Here is a 24,092-nt window from a genome sequence, read left to right on the forward strand (position 1 = left end):
CATGATGGGCATGTTGTTAAGTCGTACGAGTTGACGACTGTACTACGAGACCGGCCTACTGCAACAGCACTTCCCAAGCTGCAACAGCACTTCCCAAATAAAAGTAAAATACAGCATCACAGCTACTCTCATTCCAGCAGCAACAATGTACGCACCAACACACCGACAGCTCGTATCGATTATGATGAACCTGAAATACTGCCGCCATGACGACTTGGGTTGAGTGACAGGCGGTTTGGGAAGCGAACGAGCGAAGATAAATCGTGTATTTCCCTGCTAACGCACAGTCCTACGTTCGATGTCCCATCTGGTTAAATGTACGCTTCTACTGCCGGGAAAAACTACCTCCCTTCTTCCCCAGAACTGTGCGTGTGTCCACTGTCACAATGCGATTAGCATATCGCATGGACAGGACAACACACACACACACACCGCACCGTTCGAGACGCGATCGGAAAACCGCTCGTACACGGTTGCCACTGTGTTCCGGCTTCTCGGCATGCTGGCACAGCCCCGTTCCGTTTGTCAATCACCGCCGCGGTGAGGTGGAAAAGCGGTGAAGTGGGGTGAAAAAAATGATGATCCATCACTTCCGTCCGCGGCGCGGCAGCATCAGAATCTCGAGCCGCACTCCTCTACAGGGCGGAATGGTGCTTTCCCGCTGAGTTTTCTTCCCCTACCAGCGTGAGCGAGAGAAAGATAGATAGAGTGGGGAGTCGGCCAGTCTGCTTCCTGTTGCTTTTGCGGCGGGGTTTTGTTCGGGGTGTGTTGTGATTATTTTTTCTCCTCTCCCTTCGGTGGCCATTTTCATGATCCTTCTTCTAGGTGAGAGTGCAGAAGCAGGAGCGAGCGCGCCGCACAGTGCTTGTGAGTCAGAGCGGGAGAGGATGCTAAATTTAGCTGGTAATCGCATAATTTTTCCGCCCAACCTTGGCGAAATAAATGTTCCCGTCCACCTCCTGCCCTCTGTCGTGCTGGCACCCGTCAGGTGGAGTGCATGCTTTCTTTGGGAGAGGAGGATGTTGAGGAAGAGGAATGAATGTTGTGGTTGTGCAAAGGAGTGGAGTGCAAGCATGAAGGTGCAAAACGGCTTTATTCTTTGCCTCATTAGCTGTGAGACATGTTTGGTTACGGTTGATGGGCGTTTTTTTTTGTTTATTCTTGTTCGACAATCAAGTTCGGAGCAAAGTTTTCCCCTTTGGCTGTTTTATCACACCACAATGATCGCGTAAATCGTAACAGAAACGATTTATTCACTCTACTACTATTTGTTTTATCAATATAAAGACAGAGCAAATGGGTCTGCTCGCTCATACAGCAACAAAATAAAGTTAGTCATCCGTTCTGTTGCATCAAATTGGGGATTTGGAATTTATTTGGTAATTTGGAAAGGGGTTTGCTTTGTTTTTCTTCGACCTCTTCTCTCTGTACGGACACATAGTGCGTTCTCTCTGTGCGAGCGACGTCTTCTCCCCTCGACCCCTTAGGGGAGTATGTGGACGTCCGTCCAACGTTCGTCCGGTGCAATCCAATGGCGGCGGCGGCGGCGGCGCGGGTGCTAATCAAATCATTTAACAAACGGCTACAAGGCACCCATTCCGGAACGATGATGATGCGGGCCAATATTGTACCGGTGGGGTGGGATAGGGGGTAGTAGATGCCCGAAAGGGAAAGACACTCACGCACTCGCTGTTTCCTTCTCGCCTGCTGGTGGTGGTGAATAATGGTGCTGGGCTGTGTTTGGTGGCGATGAAAATGAACCTGGGTGAAGCATAAATGAACTGGAACGGGATGTATATGGGAGAACAAATGGATGTGTGAAAAGAACAAGTGAAATCGTTCACAATGAAGGGGCAGATGAGTGATTGAAGTACGCTAGAATCATATTTGTAAAGTATTTTTATTGTTTTTATTGGTTTATATGGATAAATATTAAAGCAGAATCCCATTTTTGATCATTGTTTGACATTATTGTTCAATCGGACAAGTTTCCACAACTGTTTGGTAATTCGCAGGAAAAAGCGCCTAGATTTATGCAATCACGTGGCATCTTTGAGTCTTTAACCATTTCTGCCCACGCTAAAAAGCTCATATCTGATTAGCATCTTGTATTCTATGGTTCTTAATGCAAATTGTTACTTATTTGAGGTTGCTAGGCTAAATGCACCAATGATTGTGCAATTTGTAGAGGTACGGGTATGTTTTCATTAAATAAAATCGTCAAGAATATTTCAACATAGTGCAATTGAAATTTGTTTTATCTTCGCAAACGTAGCCTTTTTGATCTTTAAACACTACAAATTTTCAAATGTTGAGCACCGTTGAACCGACAATGGTGACATGACTCGGTGGCCCTTATTGTAAAAACTTAAAACTTGATTTAATTTTTTATAAAGGAGGATAAAACTAATTAGCAAACTAACTAATAGGACTGTAAGTGTGTTCTGAGGGTGTTTTTAAATTAAGAATGCCAAGACTGATTACACAAATTACACAATTATATATAATTTAATCGTCATAATTGTATAATTGCGATTAATTAAAATATTTAATTTAGAACTTTATCACAAGCGCAGTTTGAACTTAGACGGGAATGAACTTCAAACGTCAATTTTCACTCATCCAGATATGTGATTTTTGATATTTTTTACGATTAAATATCATTAAGAAAATCAGTTAACATGACTTAAATTAGTGAAAAAAGTACAAAAAACATCCTGATTTAACAGAATTGAATTTTTTAGCTGATGTTTAGCATAACACGACTATAGCAGCATTGATATTTTCTATAAATACAGAACAGCACTGTTGAAAATTATAAAAAAGATACTAAAACACAATGAGTTACAACGTTAACGCTAGCGTTAGTTGAATATATCGCATAATTGAAAAGAATTTAAGACTTTAAGAAAAATACCATAATTTCTTTTATTTTTTTCTTACAAAGTGTTTAGTACGCTACAACCCATATTGGTAATTTTCCCTTACTAATTTTGATAGTTTCTGTGTTATAAAGTAATTGAAATGAAATCGTTTTACTTAATACTTAATACTAAAACTCATAATAGTAGCTTATCTTAAAAGTGCCTCAACTTTTCATTAGTTTTGTTCAATCTATTCAATCGTTTGATCAGTACTCACTTAAAGCCTCAAATCAGATCCACTCCACCCATACGGTGGCGGTTTCCAATTGCACAGCACAAGACCAACGCCTCACCGTTAGACGTTCACTCACCACAAGCAAATGAACACACGCTCAACTCAGCTCACGCGCGTGAATCGTTTCGATTCGTCCAACGCCGCCGCGGCACCGTTCATCTCTCAGCGCCGTGTCGTGGGCATGGGTCCGCATGACCGCGGCCTTTTAAACACGGTTACCCCGTTGCACGGCATTCATTCGGCGACTGTACGTGCATCGGTACGCAACCCGCAGCAGCAGCAGCAGCAGCAAAACCCCGCAGAACGCAGGGGCACATAACGCGCACGCAACACCTCGGGCTCTCCGGGTGCCACACGCGGGACGGAAGAGCAAAAAAAAAGTAACGTTTCGCGTCCGTCGTCGTCGTCGTCGCCGCTTCTGCTTTCTCGCGCTTCGCCGTCGGCTGCCTTTGGCCCTGCCAGCCGGTCCAGCCGGTATCTGTGTGTGTGTGTGTTTGTGTCTGTGTGTGCGCGCGCTGGCATCCCACAGCTCTCCCATCTCTTGCACTGTGCGTGTGTCCACCGGCCGCCCCCGGACGACTACGTCCCTGTTGCCGCCATACGCGCGCTCTTCCCACCGGTCTCGGTAGGTCGCTCGGTTGTTCTCGGCGGGCCCTCCAGCGTTCCCCCGCCCGCGCACTCTCCTCGTGCACGTGTGCCACGGTCTCCGGAGGCCGGTCGCTCTCGATCTCTCTTTCTCTCTCTCTATCTATCGCTCTCTTTCGTTCGCTCTCGGTGCGCGCGTCCATCCGTCGTGTAGTAGTAGTTCCGCTGTTGCTTGTTGTTTTGCCTGTTGGCCCGTTTTCCGTTTCACTTCCGGGGGCCGCCGCACACCAGATTCAATTTCATCGCTGTGCCCGTCCGTCATCGTCGTCGTCGGCTGCTTCCGTTATTTCATTTCGTGTGTATGCGTGTGTGTGTGTTTGATGTTTTTTTGTTCATGTTGCTTCAGCGGGATATGTTGCTGATATCCATCAGCAGTACCAGCATCATCATCATCATCATCACAGCATTCAACAACTGTGAGCCAAAGGGTTAACAATTAAAAAGGATGCGTTTGGCCGTTGTTTCGCGCACTTCCGATCGTAAGATCTGTCGCACTTCCGGTGTGTCTGTTTGAGTGTGTGATCATGTGTTGTTGTAATACAAGAAGAATATCACAGAGCCTTGATTGTGTTACTATCAGCCCCCGGGATTGTGTTGTGAATTTATGTTGGAATGCGAATGTTGTTGGTGTTATGGCTCTAGTGTTACCGAACACAAAAACACGGCTGCGAGAATGTGTGTGTTTCCGTCTTTTGAGCGCAAGTGATTTTTGTAGATGTTGTTGTTCCTTCTTCAATTTGTTCTTATCCCGCTCTATTACGTGTAACATCGCTTTATTGTGTGTGCCTTTCATTGTGGTGTGTAGGTCCCTCTCGGCTCGTTAGATACTCGGCTTGCTCTGCTTGTTCTGTTTTTTAAATCTCTCTCTCTCTCTCTCTGTCTCTCTCTTGTTGGCCATCAACCAACAATAGCAACAGTCTTCTTTAATGATGAAAACCATCCCACCCCACCCGAGGAGAGGGAGAGAGAGAGAGGGAGGTAGGGTTTTACGATGGGGCCCATCTTTTGTGGGGCAATCGTGTCGTGTCAAGGAGAGAGACGAAGGGGGACGACCGGAAGGGGAATGGGTTCGTTCATTCAACCTAAAAAGAAGAACCACAACAGAACGGATAAAGTGTGTTGCGTACGGCGGGTGTCCGGGGGTGGCATTACTCCCTGAACGGGGGATGACGCTTTTGCTATGCTCTTTCTTTTTCTTCTTCTTCTTCTTCAGCGTTGAGTTATCTTTGCTGCCCTGCTCTTTAGTGCATTGTTTCAGGGATTGTTGTGTCTATGTGCTGCCGATCAATGAAAAAGGCAACGCTGCATTGAACGGGGGAGCAGCGCCGATGGTGTATGGTTTGAAGAGAGGCTGCCGCTCTTTATGACCGTCTCAATAATGGGAAACGTTTCCAACCGGACCCATATATCAATCTCTACGTTTAATTGTGCAAATAATGCAACGTTTTGTTTGATTTTTATTATAAAACTTATAAAACTATAAAGTGTTTTTCTATTTTTTGACAAATTCTTGGATATTTTTTAAAGTTTATGTATTTCTGTTCCTGCAAGAAATCCAGTTGTGGTCAGTTTTGTTTGATACGCCGTTGAATGCATGCTCCGTTGCCATCCCCAAAACCTGACCGTCACCGAATGCCGATGTAATATATTATTCACCCCTCGTGTGGTTGGTTGGTCAATGTCGTTACGACACGACGAGGTTTTTGCCGCCGTAAAAAAAGATGCTTGCATCTTGTTGTGTGCGGCGAGCATCATATCACGATGATATGCCAATGTAGTAGAGAGAAAGAGAGAGAGAGATAGAGAGCTGAGGATAAGGTAGATTGGGGGGAGATTTTGCAATTCGCGAATTATAATGGTTGGTGGTGTGCGGTGTGTCGTCGTCCCGTCGCCGGCGACGATATGGTGCAGGCAAGCAGAAGAGAAGCTGCCACCACCGGGCGCTGTTGTAATAATTCATCCCTGGGTGCGCTCTTTTTGACGGATTTTTTAGGCTTTTCTGGTTGACTTGCGGGAGAGGAAGATGAGCAGAACGTATGAACGTATGTGAAAATTCAAAGCTAAAAGTTTTTCGTTTGTAGTTGTAAAGAGATTTCGTACCTGTCCCGTCGCGTAAGCGCCGGTGCGTCTACGCATCGAACCATTGGTTCATCTGCTTTACTGTCCATTACAATCAGGTATATATTCTTGACGTCATGCCTTTCTCACTTGCGATTGGCAAAAACACATATTAATTGACAACTGATTTAATCAAAACCACACTGATTTTGAATTCCTGTGAAGGACTGACTGCTCTTTTATTTGAATTCTCATATCCCTGTTGTTGTTGTTGTTGCTGGTACATTTTCATCCCCCAACGGTGCCACTTAGTCACTCTCTAATGAGTGTTCACTACATCCTCTATCTTGCACCGATATTGGGAAGAAGAATAAAATGTTGATATAGAAAACGAGAGAGAGATAGAGAGAACGAGAAAGAGAGAAAAAGGCAGTATCGAGAGCATTTGGATATCATTTGGCGTTGTCACAGTCCCATACAAACGATCGGAAATAGTATACAGTGTGGTAGCTGCTACCACTACACTAAAGGGTATTGTTTCTATCACCACTACCACTATTATTCGCCTACACCAACACAACTTCGCAGGGAGTGCTTGCAAGATCCGATATGCCGCCTCCACAGGCACAGCTGACGGAGTTTGTGAGAGAGAGACAGAGGTAGAGAGTAACAATCCAAGCACAAGTGCGTCTGGAGAGTTTGGTGTAGGTTAGTAGTGCATACCGTCCTCGTGAACAGGGCGCTAGATAGAAGTGTTGGTGTTAGTATTGATGGTGTTAGTAAGTGTTGCATGGTAGCGATCACGCGTGCGACCGGAACCGGGTGGAGGAGAAAGTGTATTTGTGCAACGCGCTATCACCCTAGTGTTGTGCCCGTGGTGTGCTGGTGGCTTGCTCTCTACTTGAGCCCACTCTCCGATTGTGATAAATTCTGGCACTGGGCAGTGTGGTTGTATATGTACATATTTGCTCGGTGTGTGCCGAATGGGTTTATCGATATATGGAATAAGTATTTACGACGGAGAAATGCTGATAAGACTGTGCCAAAGGGGTTTAATAATACTCCCTCCGTATGAAACCGTTTTCCAACGAATACAAACACGCAGTCGTGTTAGGGTCACAGTCACCCCTATATTTCAAGTGCTAAATATGACACCTAAAACCCCTCACCCCACCCCGAGGGCGAGATGAATTGTTAACCCGGTCGGTTTTATGTCATCCCCTAAAATTTAATTCATCCGTGCGTGAGTGCGTGCGTTCGTTCGTTCCCAACACCTACAACCAGGCAGCTCTACACATGCTCGTTGCACATTTGTGGTTACGTGTGTGTGTGTGAGTGTTTGGTGTTTTTTTTTGGGGCAGACGGTGAGTCAGTGCGACCGTGGTGCGAACGAGCGAGCGAATGGTTTTTGTTTGCACGCACTCTCGCTCTGGCCAATGCCACAAACTGCATTACCCTTGACACGTACCGTAAAGAAAAAAGCGTCATCCCTCGCCCTCCCCAATCGGTTCTCCACCCCTATATTACCTTTCTCACCACATCGATTCATTCATTTTGCACGCTCACTGGCCGTGCCTGTAAGCTGTAGAGATAGTACAGCTCGTTCTCACGCTCTCTCACGCTTTCGTTCGCTGCGTAAACAGGAGCGGAAACAAAGCGGTGCGTTTGACGCTGTTTTTTAAATGTTGTTTCGTTTTTTGCTTTTTGTGCGAACAGAATCTAATGTCTGTGTGAGAGTGTGTGCTTTCTGCTTTGTATCGTGTACCTTTCTCTCGGAGTATTCACCGTCGACGACGATGAATGGGCGATTAAGAAGAAGAGCAAGAAGTGGTCGTTTTTTTGTGTATCTGGATTGAATACTGAATTTCATATCGGTTTTATCCGGTTTTGTATGGGCAATGGTGTTAAAAAAAAGTATATAAAAATGAGTCCATTTTATAACGACCAAAGAAGAGGAGAACGGAAAATGAACATTATCACCGTGAGCCACAGAAACTGCACGGTGAGATACGTTAGGTTCACCGATAACGATCAAGGACTCGTTCGTCTCATTTTCGGTTCACTCAGCTACTCAGTGATGTATGTAGCGTAATTAAACAAATGGACAAGGGAGGAGGAGTGAGTGTGTTATTGGCACGAAATTTGTGTCAAGTTTGAGCTCATTTTAAATTGTCCGGTATAAAATGAAATTGAGTATGGAGTGATAGATTTTTGGAGTATCAGGAAACTTCTTTAATTTTCATAAACTTAATAGTTAGGAAACAGTAACTCCTAAAAAAAAACAGATAAAAAACAGTAAAATATAAACAGATAAATAGTTCGTTCGAGATTGCAACTCATAACATCCGTGTTATGCCTAATTGAATTTAAGGGAAATCGTTGCTGATCTTGTTTATTTCATCTCACAACCTTTGAAAAGCCAATTTGGTGCCGCTAATAGCTTCTTTGAGTTTGAGATGGAACCGAGAAGAAAAGAGAAGCAACAAAGTCGCCCAGATTAGGCTAATTAATCATTGTCACCCGGCTTATCATCCTCAATAGATGACACGAGCCTCATGGCACCCGTCTCGTGATGACACTTTTAGTGTCACTTCTTTTTTCTGGTCTCCGGGCTAATACACATCTGGCGAAGTAAGCGATGCAGACAAGAAATGGGGGAAGAATCGTAAGGCTTTAGTCCAGCAGTTTGTTATGGGAAGTGCAAGAGGAGAGCGAGGTGGATGCGGCGGTGCTGAGAGTGAATCCCACAATGAAGCAGTTCATCCAGGTCATACGATGGTGGATACCAACTGTTCATGTACTCGTTTGGTTTAATTTGGTCATTTTTGTGATTTTTATTTATTCACGAAAGTTTTTTTTTTGCAATTGTTGATGAAATGAGCAGTATGTAGTTAAAATGCTGTAATTAAATACTTCCCATTATTTAGAATCGTTTGAAAATGCTTCCTGAACGTCCATTCGTATGCAATTCGAAAGAAGCATTGACCTCCAATGTACTTGAAAAGCTTCTTGAAATTACTGTTTAATTAAAATTACCCAACTACTTCGTCGTTACTGTAACTGACACCAGTCGTGTGTATTATTTGCACACGAACACCACCGTTCCATTCCTTGCAAACAGCAAAACCTTTCGAACAAAACAAACGAACCCAGGAAAAGAGGAAACCTTATACCGTTCTTGCTGCATACAACTACAACAAAAAGGTAGTGAGAAAAAGGTCCAAAGGTTTCGGCACTGTGTGTAACCCCGCATAATCCCTCGAAAATGAAATCCTCCCTCCTCTGCCCCCCCTTCAACGCTTCATCTTGCGATGCCCCACAGTAAAAGTGTGTTAAAATTTGACGTACTTGTCTTTATCGTCGATGGATTCGTTCAATGAGTTCCATTCCCGCCGAGAGCAACACATCAAAACACTGTTACACACATGTTGTTAACATGTGTTTGTGTCTGTTGTTGTTTGCTGTTGCTTCGAAAGAGTGTCCCTTTTATCTACAGAGTCTGCCCCGAGTCGGTATGTTCTTTCTCGAGCATAACCTGCACATCGAAGCTGAACCAGCTGAACAAATAGGAACAGCTTGAAGGTACTGGTTTCCTTTGTAGGGTTGTTTTTGGACCACATAAAGAACTTGCATGTTTTATTGTTTTTGTTTTGTTAGGAGGTTTTTACCTTTTAAGAAGTAGGATCAAACGAATGATCAGGAAATCAGAGATCTTAAAATATAGGGCTTTGAAGTCTTTGTCTACATCGTGGTCGTATTAACGATAGACAGCCAATTGTAGGAATGCTTGGTCGAAATCATCACTTATGATTGAATTAGTAATTAAAATAATCAAACTATATCCGTTCCCTTGAGGCTGAAGCATCATCGGCTTTGGAGGAAAATCTGTTACGTTCATACCTCAAACAAAGATCCTACCTTTCTCTACATGCATTTCCGTTCCTGGCCATTTTCCCTTTTTTACCGAAGCACTATATGCTGCGCAAAATATTGCAAAAACTGTTCCGATCCGTTGTCTTCTCTCTCTCTCTGTGTGTGTGTGTGTTTATGCTTACCACCTTTGGAAAGAACTTTACCGCTGTCCTTTTTTTCTGTGGATTGCGGTGAAAATTCTCCCAGCAGTATGCATCTCACGTTCACCGTTGCATCAACGGTGTGCGGTGTGTGTGTGTGCAATACAGTCTTGCCTCTCCACACAACCACCCCAAATAAACCAAGGGTGGAAAACGGGTATTTTCAGCACACCCCATCCACAAGCACTCTCGGGTAGAGGTAGAGGTCCCTCCGCACCACCGTTCGTTTGAATTTGTTTATTTCAATTCAATTACCGCGCAACGGAATTAATGTGTTTCCGATGGGTGCGAAAACTCTTCCCGCGCGAGGACACAGCAGGGAAAGTGCAACTCGCTCACTTTTCTCGCTCCTTTTTGTTCCGCGGCGGTGTGGCGGTTTTTCTGTTGCCAGCAGTGGGGTTGGGCAAGATGCCTTCCCAGTTGCAATGCAGAACGTGCTTCTTGCTATCGGATTTTCATCGAGCGCGTGGTGTGTGTGTGTGTGCGTTGTTATCTCGCCCGCGATCTTTGCACGACCAAATGGCGCACACAGTGTAGCAGCGTGTGTTCTTGGTGCATCTTTGCTTGCCTGTGCCTGTGCTTGCACAATTTCTGAGACAGGGTGACGCGGACTATCGTTCGTCGTTGGCTGCGCTTCGTTGTGTCGAAGTCTAGATTGGGGTTTTTATCTTCTTTTGTTGCTGTTTATTCACTAGTCTTCTAGAAGTGGAGCTTAGTGCCCGTGGTGGTTGGTGCGTGATGGTTGTGATATTCTGTCTCGCTCTCTCTCTCTCTCTCGCCATCCTTATTCTTCACTAATGCATAGTGCATGATGCAGACACACACAGGAAGTTTATTTGTTTGCGTTTGTTTATCTGTTTATTTTTGTCCCGAACGAATAATGTTTACGTTCTTCTGGGCTGGAACACAATCGGAAGATATCGCCCGGCTTTAGCCAAGTAAGGGTGTAGTGGTGGTTAGGGTGCAAATGCATTTAGGGGGTTTTATGTTACAGAGAAACTGGTGATCGTCACGAATTAACGCTCCATTTCTGGAAAGAAAGCAGAATGAAAAGAGATTTAATGTGTGGCTTTGTGCTACGACTGTGCTTATGATGCACACACACACCGAGCAGGAACAAGAACACATTCATTAAGCTTACTAAAAGTGGGAATATCGCCACCTAAGTGTATTGGCGGGGTTTAGGCTTTCCTTCACTTCATCGATCGATGCTTTTCGTGTTGGATTTTCCCATTTGCAGTTTGCCCGCAGCGGCTAAGTCGCTTATTTATTTGTGCAAACGGTGTTGATAACCAGCAGCCGCACTGAAGCGCCGTCCCATTCAGAAGTGTGCTCCCTCCTTCGTTTTGCTTCTTTTTTTTCTGCTGTGCTCCCAAGGGGTTTGCGGACGAGAAATGCAAATTGTTCCCCCTGGTGTGCGGAGGAGCGGACGACAATCGGCAGCACACGCGCGTACACATCTACATTCCGCCCCCCCCCTCCCTCCTCAGCAGACAGTGCATCCGATTGCATTCGACTGCATGAGAGGGGCAGCAGAGCTTCGGTCGGTCGAGCGTTGTTTTACATAATCTTGACTAATTGATAGTGATAGAGTGGCATGTTTATTGCCGATCGCCCATCAAAAAGCTGCAGATTCTCGTGTGCGCGTGTTCGGTCAAGCTTGATGATATAGGTGTTGTGTGTGTGTGTTAGGGAGGGTGCGCACCCAGGTGTCGAGAGAGTCGAGACGTATCGGTACTTTGTCTGACAGCAGTAGCCGTTTCTGTTGGCAAATCTTGTTGTTAACGCAGCATGGAGCATGGAAAGTGCTAGAAATAAACAGTAATATAGTTTCAAAAGTTATCATTCTTTCCTTATTTGACCTTTTTTGCAGTTCTATTGATTCTAATCTTGATATTGATTCTAATTAAAGATGTGCAGCAGCAGAATGTCCACATTTATAGTTTTTTTTGTAGTACGAGCTGTATTGGTAACTCGCCTCAAACGAGTTTTGATCAGAAACGTCTAGTGCGCTAAGCACTTCTCTTACCGTCACGGCTACAACGAGCTGTGTCCAAAGGACTGTTGAATTTGGATCATATTCGTACCGCGTACAGTTCCTCTAATACTACAAAGCCATTCTCAACGACGAATAAAATTATTGGAAACATGTAGCTCAAACACATCCGATCTTGTAAAACACCTGCTATTTACTATTTTTCATGCGACAATTTTCTAAAAAATATTATCTCTTTAGCCCATTTTGCTTCGAAACGTCAGCTACAGGTACCATCGTACCGGTAACAATAAAGTCCTTCAACCTACGACCAGCTTTTGTCAATATATTTTTCTTTCTCCCTTTCTCTCTCTCTCTCTCTCTTTTGGTGCTTATGGATCCACGAATACGATATTGTCATTTAAGTTTCCATCCGAGGTTGTTGGAAAAATGATGAGATACATACGGATGGGTGGGGGAGGTGTTGGAAGAACCTTCATAAGCAAAGCCCACGATCGATCTGCAGCTGTCGGTTATCTGGCCCTCCCTCCAGGAAAGAAAACACACCGTCCGTCATCCGTCCCGCGCCGAGGGTTTGCTTTCAGTTTGATTTTTCAAACACGCGTCTTTACACGTAGCTATGTCTACCTTCCAGCATCCGAGGTCAAGACACCCGGCGGCGACGGCGTCGGTGAAGGAGACGGCAGAGTTGTTGTTTGTTATCGCGTCTCCTGCCACTGTTTGCTTGAAGCGCCTCATCTGGAGCGAACTTCATTTGAGATCCAATAATATGCGTCACAGTGTGTAGGTACTTCACGTCTACAGCGGAAGGTTCCACCTGGGCTTATTGGTTGGCTTTTTCATAAGCGCCGCACACCCACCGCCCTGCCAGAGAGGTACGACACCGCGGGGCGGGTGTGTAGTGGCGATTCATTTCGTACCACCCAAATCGCCTCCAGTAGTACCCCTTGCACTATGCGAGATGCAAGGGTCGGTGGTGATGTAACTACACAGGCCAGCAAGTGAGTGTAGGCGAGAGGTGTGCTGGTGGTAGGCATAATACGCCCCGGCAGCAGTTCTCCTACAGGGGCAGATGCTGCTTTTTCGAGCCAGAAATAGAAACAGATAAAAAGCTGATCGAAATGGTGCTATGCGGGGTGCGCTGGTGTTTTGTACTTGTTGCTGCCGATCGTCTTGTCCGCCTTGCGAATCGTTCAATCGTTCGCTTGGAGCTTGGGTGGTGGTTCTGGTGTGACGGCGAAAGGTGCAAAATAAATGGAATTATTAACAAAAGCATGATGGGAAGGGGCACGAATGTCGCACATTTTTCAACAGGAAAAAGGTTAAACGTTATCACAGCTGCTGGAACTGGGAGCATTGATTTTCCTTCCAAATGTGTACGAACCCACGTGGGAGACTTTCTATCGACGTTCAATTGCGGTGCAAGTGTACGTAGTACGTAGAGGATTCGATGGATTCGATTGGGTGGCATAAAGTATGTGTGTTTTTTTTTGTTGCTCTCTCTCTGATTTGCAAGATACCAAAGAAAAGGCACACAAATAGCATTCCGGCTCTCAGCTTCGCTAAGCGGGGAATGCTAAAAATATATTGCAGTTAAACAACAACACCAACAACAATATCAACAACGGAAAGGTTTTCTGTGGTGAAGTACGGTTGAAGAGTATTATTGTGCTGCCGGAAGGAAGGAAGCTGAAATGCCGTATTTGAGCGAGACAGAGAGAAAGAGAGGAGCTATACTGTAAAGAGAAATATGATACTCAATCATACTATTTTTAATCATCAACAGAATTGCTTTCTTCTCTCGGCCGTTTTTGCACGTAATTTTAGATTTCACTTGAACGATTAATCAACACAAAGTCGAATCCGTTGCTGTGTTGTGTAGGTTGCTGTTTTGTGATGAATGATCGATGTGTATGAATGCGCTTCTATTTAGTTGCTATTTTCCTAAAATTTTATGCGTTTTTCTGCCCGCGTGACAATCCTGCATCAATGTTCAATTTATTAGAGGACCCTTTTCGAATCGTTTTTGTTTGATAAGTGATCTTTCCATTTTCTGGACTCGTCGGGTACGATCACCCTCCGTCAGAACAATCCGTGTGTGTGCGTGTTGTGTTTATCCCAACCCAGCGTATTTGTGTGTGTGCTCTTACCTTAACTGATGTGTTGTTTTTTGCATTCACAGTCGGCAAACAGTGTGTGCTAATGTAGTGCTTAATAGCGTATCCGTTCTCCAGCCATTCGTGTGGCGGCAGTGACAGTTTGCAATGGTAGGCTCCACCGACGCCGTCGCCATCGTTGTCGTTGGTGCCACGCTCTACACCCGTTGAACACATTCCTTTCGGTTCCAATTGCAATCGGTGGCTCCAAGCTTCCAAGTGGTGTGGTGGTGGATGGTTCTTTGCTGTCATAGCTTCTTGGTGTGTTTAAAGCAAAGAAAAACACGATAAAAAGCTTCCTCCCTGGGGTGTGAAGCAGAGTGCACGTAAATTGATACCGAAATTGGCGCCCCCAAAGCTGCCGCCACCCCGAACGGGGGCCAACGCGATCGAAATGCAGCGCCGCGGGGGGTTAGTAGCACCTGCTGCAGTTTTATCGCACCAGCAGCAGCCGTCGGCGCAGACACATCACCTGGGAAGGAGCGAACCAGGCGCCACCGGCCCGGTTTCGGCATCGCAAAGCAAAGGTAAATAATGCTAAAGTCTCTCTCACGCTGAACCTTCGGCAAACCTGGAAGCGGATGATAAACCTCCGCCGCCTATAATAGTGTAATGGGGGGAAAACGGGGATTGGAGCTGATTATTAAAGGTGCAATGTGCGCAAGGCCACAGCGGCATCAGCATCTATCTCCTACCCCCGCAGCCGGTAGCAAGGAACACAGTTTGCACACAGCTTCACTTTATTATCATCTAATTACGGTGGACTTTGAAGTGTGTTGTTTACAGACCAGCTCAGCACACTGTCGTTAGTGACTAGTTACTAGCTGACGAAGCGAGGACACCCCTGCATGCATATCCCCTTCTGTCTGGGCTACCGAAGAGATGCGCGCAAACCGTGACGTCATAAGTCATCCTCCCAAACGAGGAACGCGCGTGAAGGGTTTTCCCTGGGCTACTACTGTTATTGTTGCTACTGGAGCTACTGATTATTGTTCAGAGGAAGAAGAGAGACAGACAGAATATGGTGAGATGAGATGCACGCAACAAACTATTTTGCGTTTCAATTTTGCATGCCACTTGTGCACGCTTTGATGATGATCACTCACCTTGCAAAGCAGCAGCAGCACGCAACCTCTCACGGATAGTGTTTTGATGTGCATTCTCGTGAATGGGAAGTATGATTGATACCCTACACTCTACCAGGTGCCATGAGAGCATGCCTAGGGAATGTTGCGTGAAGTAGCGTTTTGTTCCGAGAGACATTAATAGCGTGTTTTTTTAAATTCCGAGAATAGCTTTTACGCGTAAAGAAAAAGTAGAGAAATTGAGTTACACGCCAGAGTTGAGTTTTGTAGGCGGTTACAAGCAGTTCCTGCCATTAAAAGAAAGGCATTTAAAGGTAGAGAAATTCTGCACTAGGTTGGATTCGAACCATCATCCTTTGACATAACAGATCGGTCGCTTGCCATAGGGCTGTGAGATAGCTGCCTCTATGATGCTGTTAATTACGATGTTGATGTATCTCGATGCTAAGATCGTCCTAATAATAAACGTTTCTGTTCATTTTTTTGGGCAAAATGTATGTTTTTGATGTTTATCTATACTTCAAAGTAAATAATAGAGTAGCTGTAACCTTTTTGGGTTGCTTGGAACATACTCAATAACCATCATTGTATCAATGTCATAATTATCAGATGTAGAATTTTAATTTAAAAAAAGCGAACCTAATTAACATTTGCTCTGTTGTATAGCCAAACAAGATGCAGATCAGATCAAACAAATCGAATTCGATGTTTGGTGCGTCAGTAGGGGTTGGTTGGTTTCTGTTACATCGGGCCAGCAATTACGGTAGGTTTCGCGGATATGTCAAACGCGCACATTTCGCTTGAAATTAGTATTGATTTTCGTAATCATATTACAATAGCAACCCACATGTACGTCTATGCCTGCAGATGTTACGCGTTACGGGCACAGCTTTCACAATTATTTGTGACAATTTACATCCAACCCCAGTGTGCCTAGGTGTCTAAAGGTCACCGCAAACATTACACTAATTTGCTTCTTTGTGTGTGTTTGTGTAGGCAAAACCACAGTGGAGGGAACATGTTCCGTGGACAGTATTCTACTTCTCGAGAAGGGTAAAATCTTTAATCCATTCGCCTCTGGACATTATCAGCAGAGTGTGTGACAGCCCCCGCTTTTTCCATGGATCAATGCAACTTATACCACACACAAACGCAAACGCGCGAGCGCAGCACACAATGTGTCCCACAAATCCCAAGTCACACCGGCGACCATTAGGCTCCATTTCTGTCATCGGGAATCGCGCACAACACAGCGCTGCTCCAGTTCGTTCCGTGTGTCCGCTTCGCAGAGGACACAGTTGCAGTTGTTGTGTTGTCTTCCAACCTCAAACCCCCCCGCCCCCCCCTCTCGAGGACACTTAAACGCGAGACGTGAGTTAGTGGATTAGCACAGACCCCCAGAGCGCGACAACAGGGCCGTTCTCGAACGCGAAACGGAACACAACACAACTCTGGAAAAAGAGCGAGAGAGAGAGAGAGCCTGGGTCTATCTTTCTGTCGCCTCACTCCCATTGCCTCCCAGGGACGCTTTACCTATGCAGCGGACCTAGAGTGTGGCATATTTGTTTAATCAAGACTGCAAAACTGCACTCCGCACCCCGGCTGCACCCGCGACTGACTGCAGCAAGGGGTCACCGAGCGAGAGAGAGGGCAATCGGTGTTAGCTGCCGGCTAGCGGTGTTAGGTGGGTTTAGTCACAGGCGAGTGCGATAAATAGTACATGTCGCCGCACTACCTTCCCCACCCTTCCAGGTCGTCGTAAGGTCGCCGTGTTGTGCTGTGATCATGCCGTTGCCGCCAATGCCGTTGTAATGATGGTTACGTCCCCAGCCCATTTTGGGTCGGAGACGGAAGCCATTTGTTCCTCTTTTACTGTGGTCAAGTGGCTTTTTGCTGGTTGCTTCCTCCACTCCTCAAAATCCTATCTTTTTCCCTCTCACATGCAGTTCCAGTTGCTGTTTTGCGGGAATGTTTGGAGCGGTTGCACCTCTTTCTATTAGCGGAATTGTTATTGTTGCTATGAAACGTACACGAAAGCTCTCTCCGTTATTTAAATCAGGGTTATGAAAATGTTGCCCTATGAGAATTCAGGTTCGTTTCACATCATTTAAAACGAGATAATTTCTAATTTAGCTTCAATGTGTTTAATGTTTCTAATCTAATCAAATGTGTTAGATGTGACACGCGCACTAAATGCTGCAAAATTATGCGACATTTCGTTCAACATTTGATTAGTGGGGCCTTGCTTGAAGCCGAGCCAAAAAAAAACAATTCAAAACCTTGTTTAGCAACACGTTCTGGGCAGTATTATTTAAAACTTTTGTTTCTTTTTTTAAATAAGATTATTTTAATTCTTGCTGATTTGCTGATCTTGTTTGCTCACCGAAAGTGCCTTTTTTACATGTTTTATCAGTCCAAGTGTAAAAACTTTTCCACCCAAGCGTCAAGTCAACCATACTCAAGACCATCCCTCCCTCGTAGGCTAGCTTTCTCGCCGGTGTGTTGTGCTGTGGTTTTGATAATTTCATTCCCACTCGGGGGAAAGTTTGTTTTGTTGATTGATTTTCCGTTTCGCTGCGTGCTAAAACTGTAATATTTTGTTATTTAATTTTATGTTGCAAAAAGAAAAGCGTAACAAACACTTTTCAGCGCGTGTGTGTTGTGTGTGTGTTGTGATAGTTTCGGTTGGTCAAATGTGTGTGTGTTTTAGTTGCCAGTCCGCCCAGCCATGGTGTTTTCCGTGTCAGGGACAAGCCCTCGATGGGCGACTGTACGGTGGAAAGCGGCAACGGTACAGACAGAACGCGAGAGATAGCCAGAAAAATACACAAAGTGTGTTCATGTGTGTGTGTCCTGCTGCTGACCCAACCCTGTGTGTGAGCTGGCACGGTGGGTCCGTCAACCCGGGGTTTTGTGCCAATTTATTCCGGTCTCGATTTCATTTAATTCCATTTTATTATCGCCACAAAAGCAGCATGTAGAAGTAGACCAAACTTAGCCAAACTGCCTTCCTTCCAAACCCCACTTGGACTGCACCGTGCTTCTCGTACGGGTGAGGGTGGTGGGGGAGAGAGTATGTTTATGGTCTGTTTCCTTCGGGGGTCTCTCGCTCTCCACTCTCGCGAATTTGCGCGAATGCAACCGCGAATGCACTTGCGCACCGAGTGGTGGTTGCATTCTTCTCATTCCGGGTTGCTTCGATCGTCCTCTCGAACGCTCGGTGGAGGTTGCGCTGCTTCCCGGTCGTTGTAGTTTTTATTGTTGTTCGAGCTCAACACACACACACACACAAACGCTCTTCAAAGGCGAAACCGTTGACGGACGCGAAAAACTGTCCTCTGCAGACCGAGTTATAGCTAAAAGCACTCTTGCACTCGCTCTCTCCCTCTGTCTTTTGGAGAAACTAATATCCACCGAAAAAAAATCATGTTACACATTTCAAACTCTTTGGAACAACCGTCATTGATCGCGCCGCCGCTCACACACAGGACCACCACCACTACTTCTGTTGGTTCCGCCACGCTACGGACACGGGGCGGCGAACACATTCCTTCCCCACTTCCCCGTTCCTCATTTCAGCCGTATGTGGCTCTGTAAGGAAAATTACCCATTGGAAAAATGGCTGGAAGAATACTACTGCTGCTGCGACGACTGTCGGTCGCTCGGTGGTGTGGTATGGTGTGGGTTGTGTCTGGGGACCGGACCGGGTTTGTTTGTTTTTATTACTTACCGCTTATTTCTTTGGCCGGACGGAAAGCAGCCAAGCAATATTGCTGCTGCGCGGGGTTGTGGAAGAGAGTGGTGGAGTTTTATTTTTATAAATTACATCCTTTTGAAAGCTTCACCCACTAGCACAAAAGGTTGATTATATAGTTGGGTGGTTGGGAGCTACTGCCTGGTCGGGTAGTTGGTAAACTTAGTGGCAACAAACCCATACAAAATTTGTCCTGATTGTGTAAAAGAGTTTTAAATAACACTCTGGTTACCTGGTCCAGTCCTTAACACGCGCGCAAATAGGTCAAAGGGGATTTCAACCGAAGGTAGAGTGACTTATTAAATTGATAGTACACTACACTTTCTCGAAGATTTTGGCAACTGTCTTGACTAATTCTCAAACCAAGAACCAAGAAGGTTGAAAAAGATATAAATATTGGATAAAAAAACTAACTCGACGTTGAGTAAGCTCTTAAAAAAGAAGATTATCATACAATGGATGTTATGTTTTAGCCAAAATGTTCAAAACCATCATGATTTCAAGTCAAGCAATTGGAGTAATACCTGTGGTTTTGTGGACGAGTCTGCTTCAATTCAGACTTCAATTTACTTTTCATGAACTACGAGGACCACTGGCTTTTTCAGGACTACATATAAATAATTAAAAACGTCTGTTTTGATAAATAAGAGATTTATAAAACTCAAAATGTCAAAAGGTATTACTGATGATAAATTGTCAAATTGTCGTTCAACATTGCCACATTTCTCTATGTGCGAACACAACATTCCGGCTCCGATTTCGGCTAGCTCCGCAGTTTTATGGAATCGATTCCGGAAAGTAGATCCGGAAACAGTTTCCGGAATCGATTCCGGATTCGGAATCGGCTCCGGATCCGGAATCGGCGGAATCGAAATCGGTTCGGGAATCGGAATCGGCTTTCGAATCGGAATTGGCTCCTAAATTAGTATCGGCTTCCAAACGGAGTCAGTTTCGGCATCGCCATAAAAATAGGCGTTTGGGTCCAATCATACTACGTATTCACAACCACAAAAATTTACTTGTAAAAGATTCATTCTCATGGAGATTTCCGGACTGATTTCGCTTCTAAAACTTCTTGTTTCAATTCAAGAACTAATTCGGAGTCAACTCCGGAATCGGCTCAGGAGTCAACTCCGGAATCGGCTCAGGAGTCAACTCCGGAATCGGCTCCGGATTCGATTCATGGGTCGGAATCGGCTCCGGAATTGATTCCAAACACGGGATCGGAATCGGGTAGGCCCGATTCCGAGCTCCCACCACTAGTTGGATGGAATTACTCTTCTTCTTCTTCTTCTTTGGCACAACAACAATCGCTGTCGGTCAATACCTGCCTGGCCTACCTGTACACTGCTCTAGTGGGCTCAGCTTTCAGTGAATTATTTATTGCCATAGCAGGGTAGTCAAGTCTTACGAATGGGGGCACCATTCGGGGCTTGAACCCATGATGGGCATGTTTTGTTAAGTCGTACGAGTTGACGACTGTACCACCAGACCGGTGCGAATGACTCTTACGAAATCCTATCTAAAACTAGCATTTGCATTGCAATTACAGCTTTAAATATTACAATTAACTTGTTGCACAGAAAATACTTATTTTTGGCAATGAGTGTGTAATATTTGGTAAGTATAATGCTAAAACGCATAAAAGCATTGCCTACAATCAAATAATCTCAAAATCCGTGTTTGAATTTGCAACATAATGCAAAAGGCTTTTGAAACAACACCGTGAGACCGTGAAACAACAACTTTTAAAAGCTAATTTGAATTTAGAGCTACTGAAATTGTTTGTGTTGCTGGTATTAAATTTTGATTTGTAAAACCCTGTATATTTATTATTTTCTATTGTGAGCCACGACAGTATGTTATGTATACATTTATACAAACCCTCATGCAATGTATTATGAGCTCATCGTCTCTTCCGTTCATTACGATGAAGAATGGATTATATCCCCCTATAAAATGGTTTTGTTCAAATATGTTTAATTATGATTTTTTTAAACAGACAACAACGTCTATACTGCTAGACGTCATTCTAAATCATATTACTTATGCACCCAAACGATCAACCCCTCGCGGCGAACACAACGGCCTTGAGTGTAATCCTCCATATCTTTTCGTGTACATTTCTAATAAAAACCCACTAAAGAGCTACCGATCCGGACCATTGGGCATTAATTTTGCGTGTAAGGGTGAACAGCCAGTGTGCGCTCGGAAAAATGCCACTCGGCAAGGAAATCGGGTGTGTGTGTATGTGTCTGTACGGCGGGGATATAAAATCGAGAACAAAGAAGGCAACATCCATCGGGGTTGCTAGTGTGTACTATTGCTTCACTAAAAGTGCCATGGACAATGCAAAACTCACAGAAAGCCAGAGAGAAAGGAAGAGAGATAGAGAGAGAGAGAGAGAGAGAGAGAGAGAGAGCGACAGAAGAGATATAACTGTATAAGCGCTCGCGTCATAATAATGAAGTGTGATTTATTGCGAATCGCCAACCGCCGCCGCCGACGCCGCCATTCGCTCGCTATTCGCTGGCCGTGCATAAAATCTCACCCCTCGAGGGGATGGAGGTGGTATGCCGGCCATCTCTCCACTCCCCCTCACCTCTGCCCTGTCCCAGAGATCACGAAACCGGGACGTGTGTATCGTCCTACTGGTGTGAGCTGCTCTCGAAACGTATGGTGCGCGTCCTTGTAGTTGGGAAGGAGAATTACCCTTGGTGGAATATATTTGTGCAGTGTTTTGTCACTGAGATTGCCAATAGAGAGAGATATAGAGAGAGATATAGAGAAAGACAGAGAGAGAGAGAGAGAGAGTAAGAGAGTTAAACAAGTGTTTGTGTTGAGAGAATAATTGATTGACGGTTAAAGAAGTGTTGCCGGGAAGGACGAAGCACAGCAAACGATCTATCGAAAGCCAAAGTATCGGAAAGAAGGAGACTACCAAAATTGTTTTCGAGCCTGATGCCTGCTGCTTGCCAAAAAAAAAGGGACACGCGTCGGCGAACCTTTTTTGTTGGGTGGGCGGGCTGTTCAACAGTGTATGCCGCGCACACACGCGTTCGCTCCAAGTTTCGGTTAATATACTTTTGTTTTATTGGGAAAGTTTTCTGCTTTAAATTTGCATGCTTTATGCCGGTTGTGGTGTATTCATCAGTATGTGAGAAGCTGGGAGGTCTGGTAGTAGAAGTAGAAGTAGTAGGGAAGCATTGAATGAAAACGGTATCTAAGCATTCTCTAGGACAGGGGTTGGCAAACTTTTTTAAGAAGCGGTCCAGATTGAACGATTGAAAGATGCCTTAATTTGCTGATTTTTTATATGATGCTGGTAAATGATTGAGAAATTGAAGAAATCAAACGTTAGGTATTAAAAATTGGGCTTAATCTGACGTTAACCCGATTCCTAACATTACGAAGTGAATTTGTGTTATTTATTTTAGCGAAGTGTTATTTTAGTTTATAAAAAATAATTTTGAACTTTTTCGTATTTAACTGATCCATATATTATGATAAGTCGACATTAAGTATTGACGTTTACAGAGATTCTGAAAAAAATCCATGACCAAACACATGCATCTAATTGCTAATCTTCTTCCAGAAACGCTTAAACTTGAAATATATATGTAAAACATCACATTTTCTAAGTTAAAGTACTTAATATAGAGGCGGGAAACAACAATGAAAGCTTGATGAACCTAATTGCTCAACATGCTTATCTACTATTCTTGTCATTTGTCCTGGGACAAATGTGGGCTGTAACTTTGCCGGTCTCGTGGTACAGTCGTCAATTCGTACGACTTAACAACATGCCCGACATGGGTTCAAGCCCCAAATAGACCGTGCCGCCATACATAGGACTTGACTACCCTGCTTATTACGGGGAGTAATCCAAAAGTCACTAAAAACCAACCCCACAAGTGGTACATGCAGGCAGGCCTTGACCGACAACGGTTGTTGAGCCAAAAGAAGAAGAACTTTGCCGACCCCTGCTGCAAGGGGAGCGGCACAATGGATGCGAGGGAATGCGATAAGAACAACAGGAAACTTTTCATGATGAACGAGGATAAATGGTAGCTTTTTTGGCATGATTTCCTTCCTTTTTTCTTAGGAGAGAGCTTCAGGAAAAATAAATAGACGACGGTATATTGCTTTTGACTTGTGTGGGGTTAAGCATTAATGCTTGACGGATGAATGTAGATTTTTTTGTATAAAGCAAGATGAACTTGAAAAGAAAGTTCAACGTCCCGGTTTACGTCATTGTTTTGAGATTGAATTGTGCTTCCAGACGCGAGATGTCTTAATTTCTGATGTTTAATAATGTTGCACAAGAAGGGTGCTCCTTAAATAAAGCATATTCAGCGCTAAAGAGCACTCCTGTGTGTTCCCACAATTTGAACGAAAAAATATGGTTACACAAAAACCGTCCAATAATATGAAAATAATTACACAACTAAGCACAAAAAGCGCACCCACGTTCGACGACAAAATACGTCGCGTGAATGACCACAGTTTAAGAAGCTGCTCTCTCTCTCTCTCTCGCCTCTACCACAGCTAGACACAGTAGTGGCACATGGGAATAGCAACAAAAAACCTCCACAGTCCTGCAAAGTGTTTGACAAAGCTTCCAGTGGGAATTAGCAGCAGCAGCAGCAGCGAAAAGATCCTTCACTCTGGGGTGGCCCCATTCGAAACCTTACGATGTGGTGGCCCCCCCACTGAAGCGTTGTGTGGTGCGTCCCCACGAGCAAGGGCGGCACAAGTGTGTACCCCCGGCGTGTGGTGTGGCCTCTTGTGTCATTGAGCCCTCGCACAGACAGTTAGACCCGTTCATCGATAGCGCTTTGCCTCCCTCGCGGGGAGGTTGGTTGGTTGGTGTGATGATGGTGGGTTTATAATTTCACACTGCTGCTCGCGTTGGGGGGAAAATGGGAACTTCCACTGTGTTTGTTTACTTTTGTGGTGCTCTTATTTTTTTGTTCGTCTTCTTCTTTTCTGTGTACACTAATTGTGCAAAGGGCATCATCATCGAGCATGGGAAGAACGCCACAAAGTCAGGACGAGAGAAGTGGTGATGGTGGTGATGGTGGTGGTTTACTCTAATGATTATGTGCTTAGCGATCGTTTTCAATTTCTTTCTTCTTTACCAAACCGCCGTCGACGTCCCCGCAA

General features: G+C 44.7%; 1 protein-coding gene across 5 annotated transcripts in view; it reads left to right on the forward strand.

Annotated features, from left to right (window-relative positions):
• The window catches only part of LOC120898557 (ankyrin repeat domain-containing protein 11-like), a 39,386-nt gene that overhangs the window by 7,616 nt on the left and 7,678 nt on the right, over positions 1–24,092 (forward strand). The window contains exons 1-2 of one of the 5 annotated variants that reach the window (XM_040304562.1): positions 3,392–3,539; positions 14,114–14,614. The exons of 3 other annotated variants lie outside the window; for them this stretch is intronic. In XM_040304562.1, the coding sequence (XP_040160496.1) occupies positions 14,482–14,614 (133 nt within the window). In that variant the 5' untranslated portion in view covers positions 3,392–3,539; positions 14,114–14,481. Of the gene's footprint in view, positions 1–3,391; positions 3,540–3,562; positions 3,785–14,113; positions 14,615–24,092 lie in introns of those variants that run through there. One more of the 5 variants, XM_040304564.1, reaches the window with a different exon arrangement.

The sequence above is a fragment of the Anopheles arabiensis genome, chromosome 2, assembly GCF_016920715.1.
Source record: "Anopheles arabiensis isolate DONGOLA chromosome 2, AaraD3, whole genome shotgun sequence".
Taxonomy (NCBI): Eukaryota; Metazoa; Arthropoda; class Insecta; order Diptera; family Culicidae; genus Anopheles; species Anopheles arabiensis.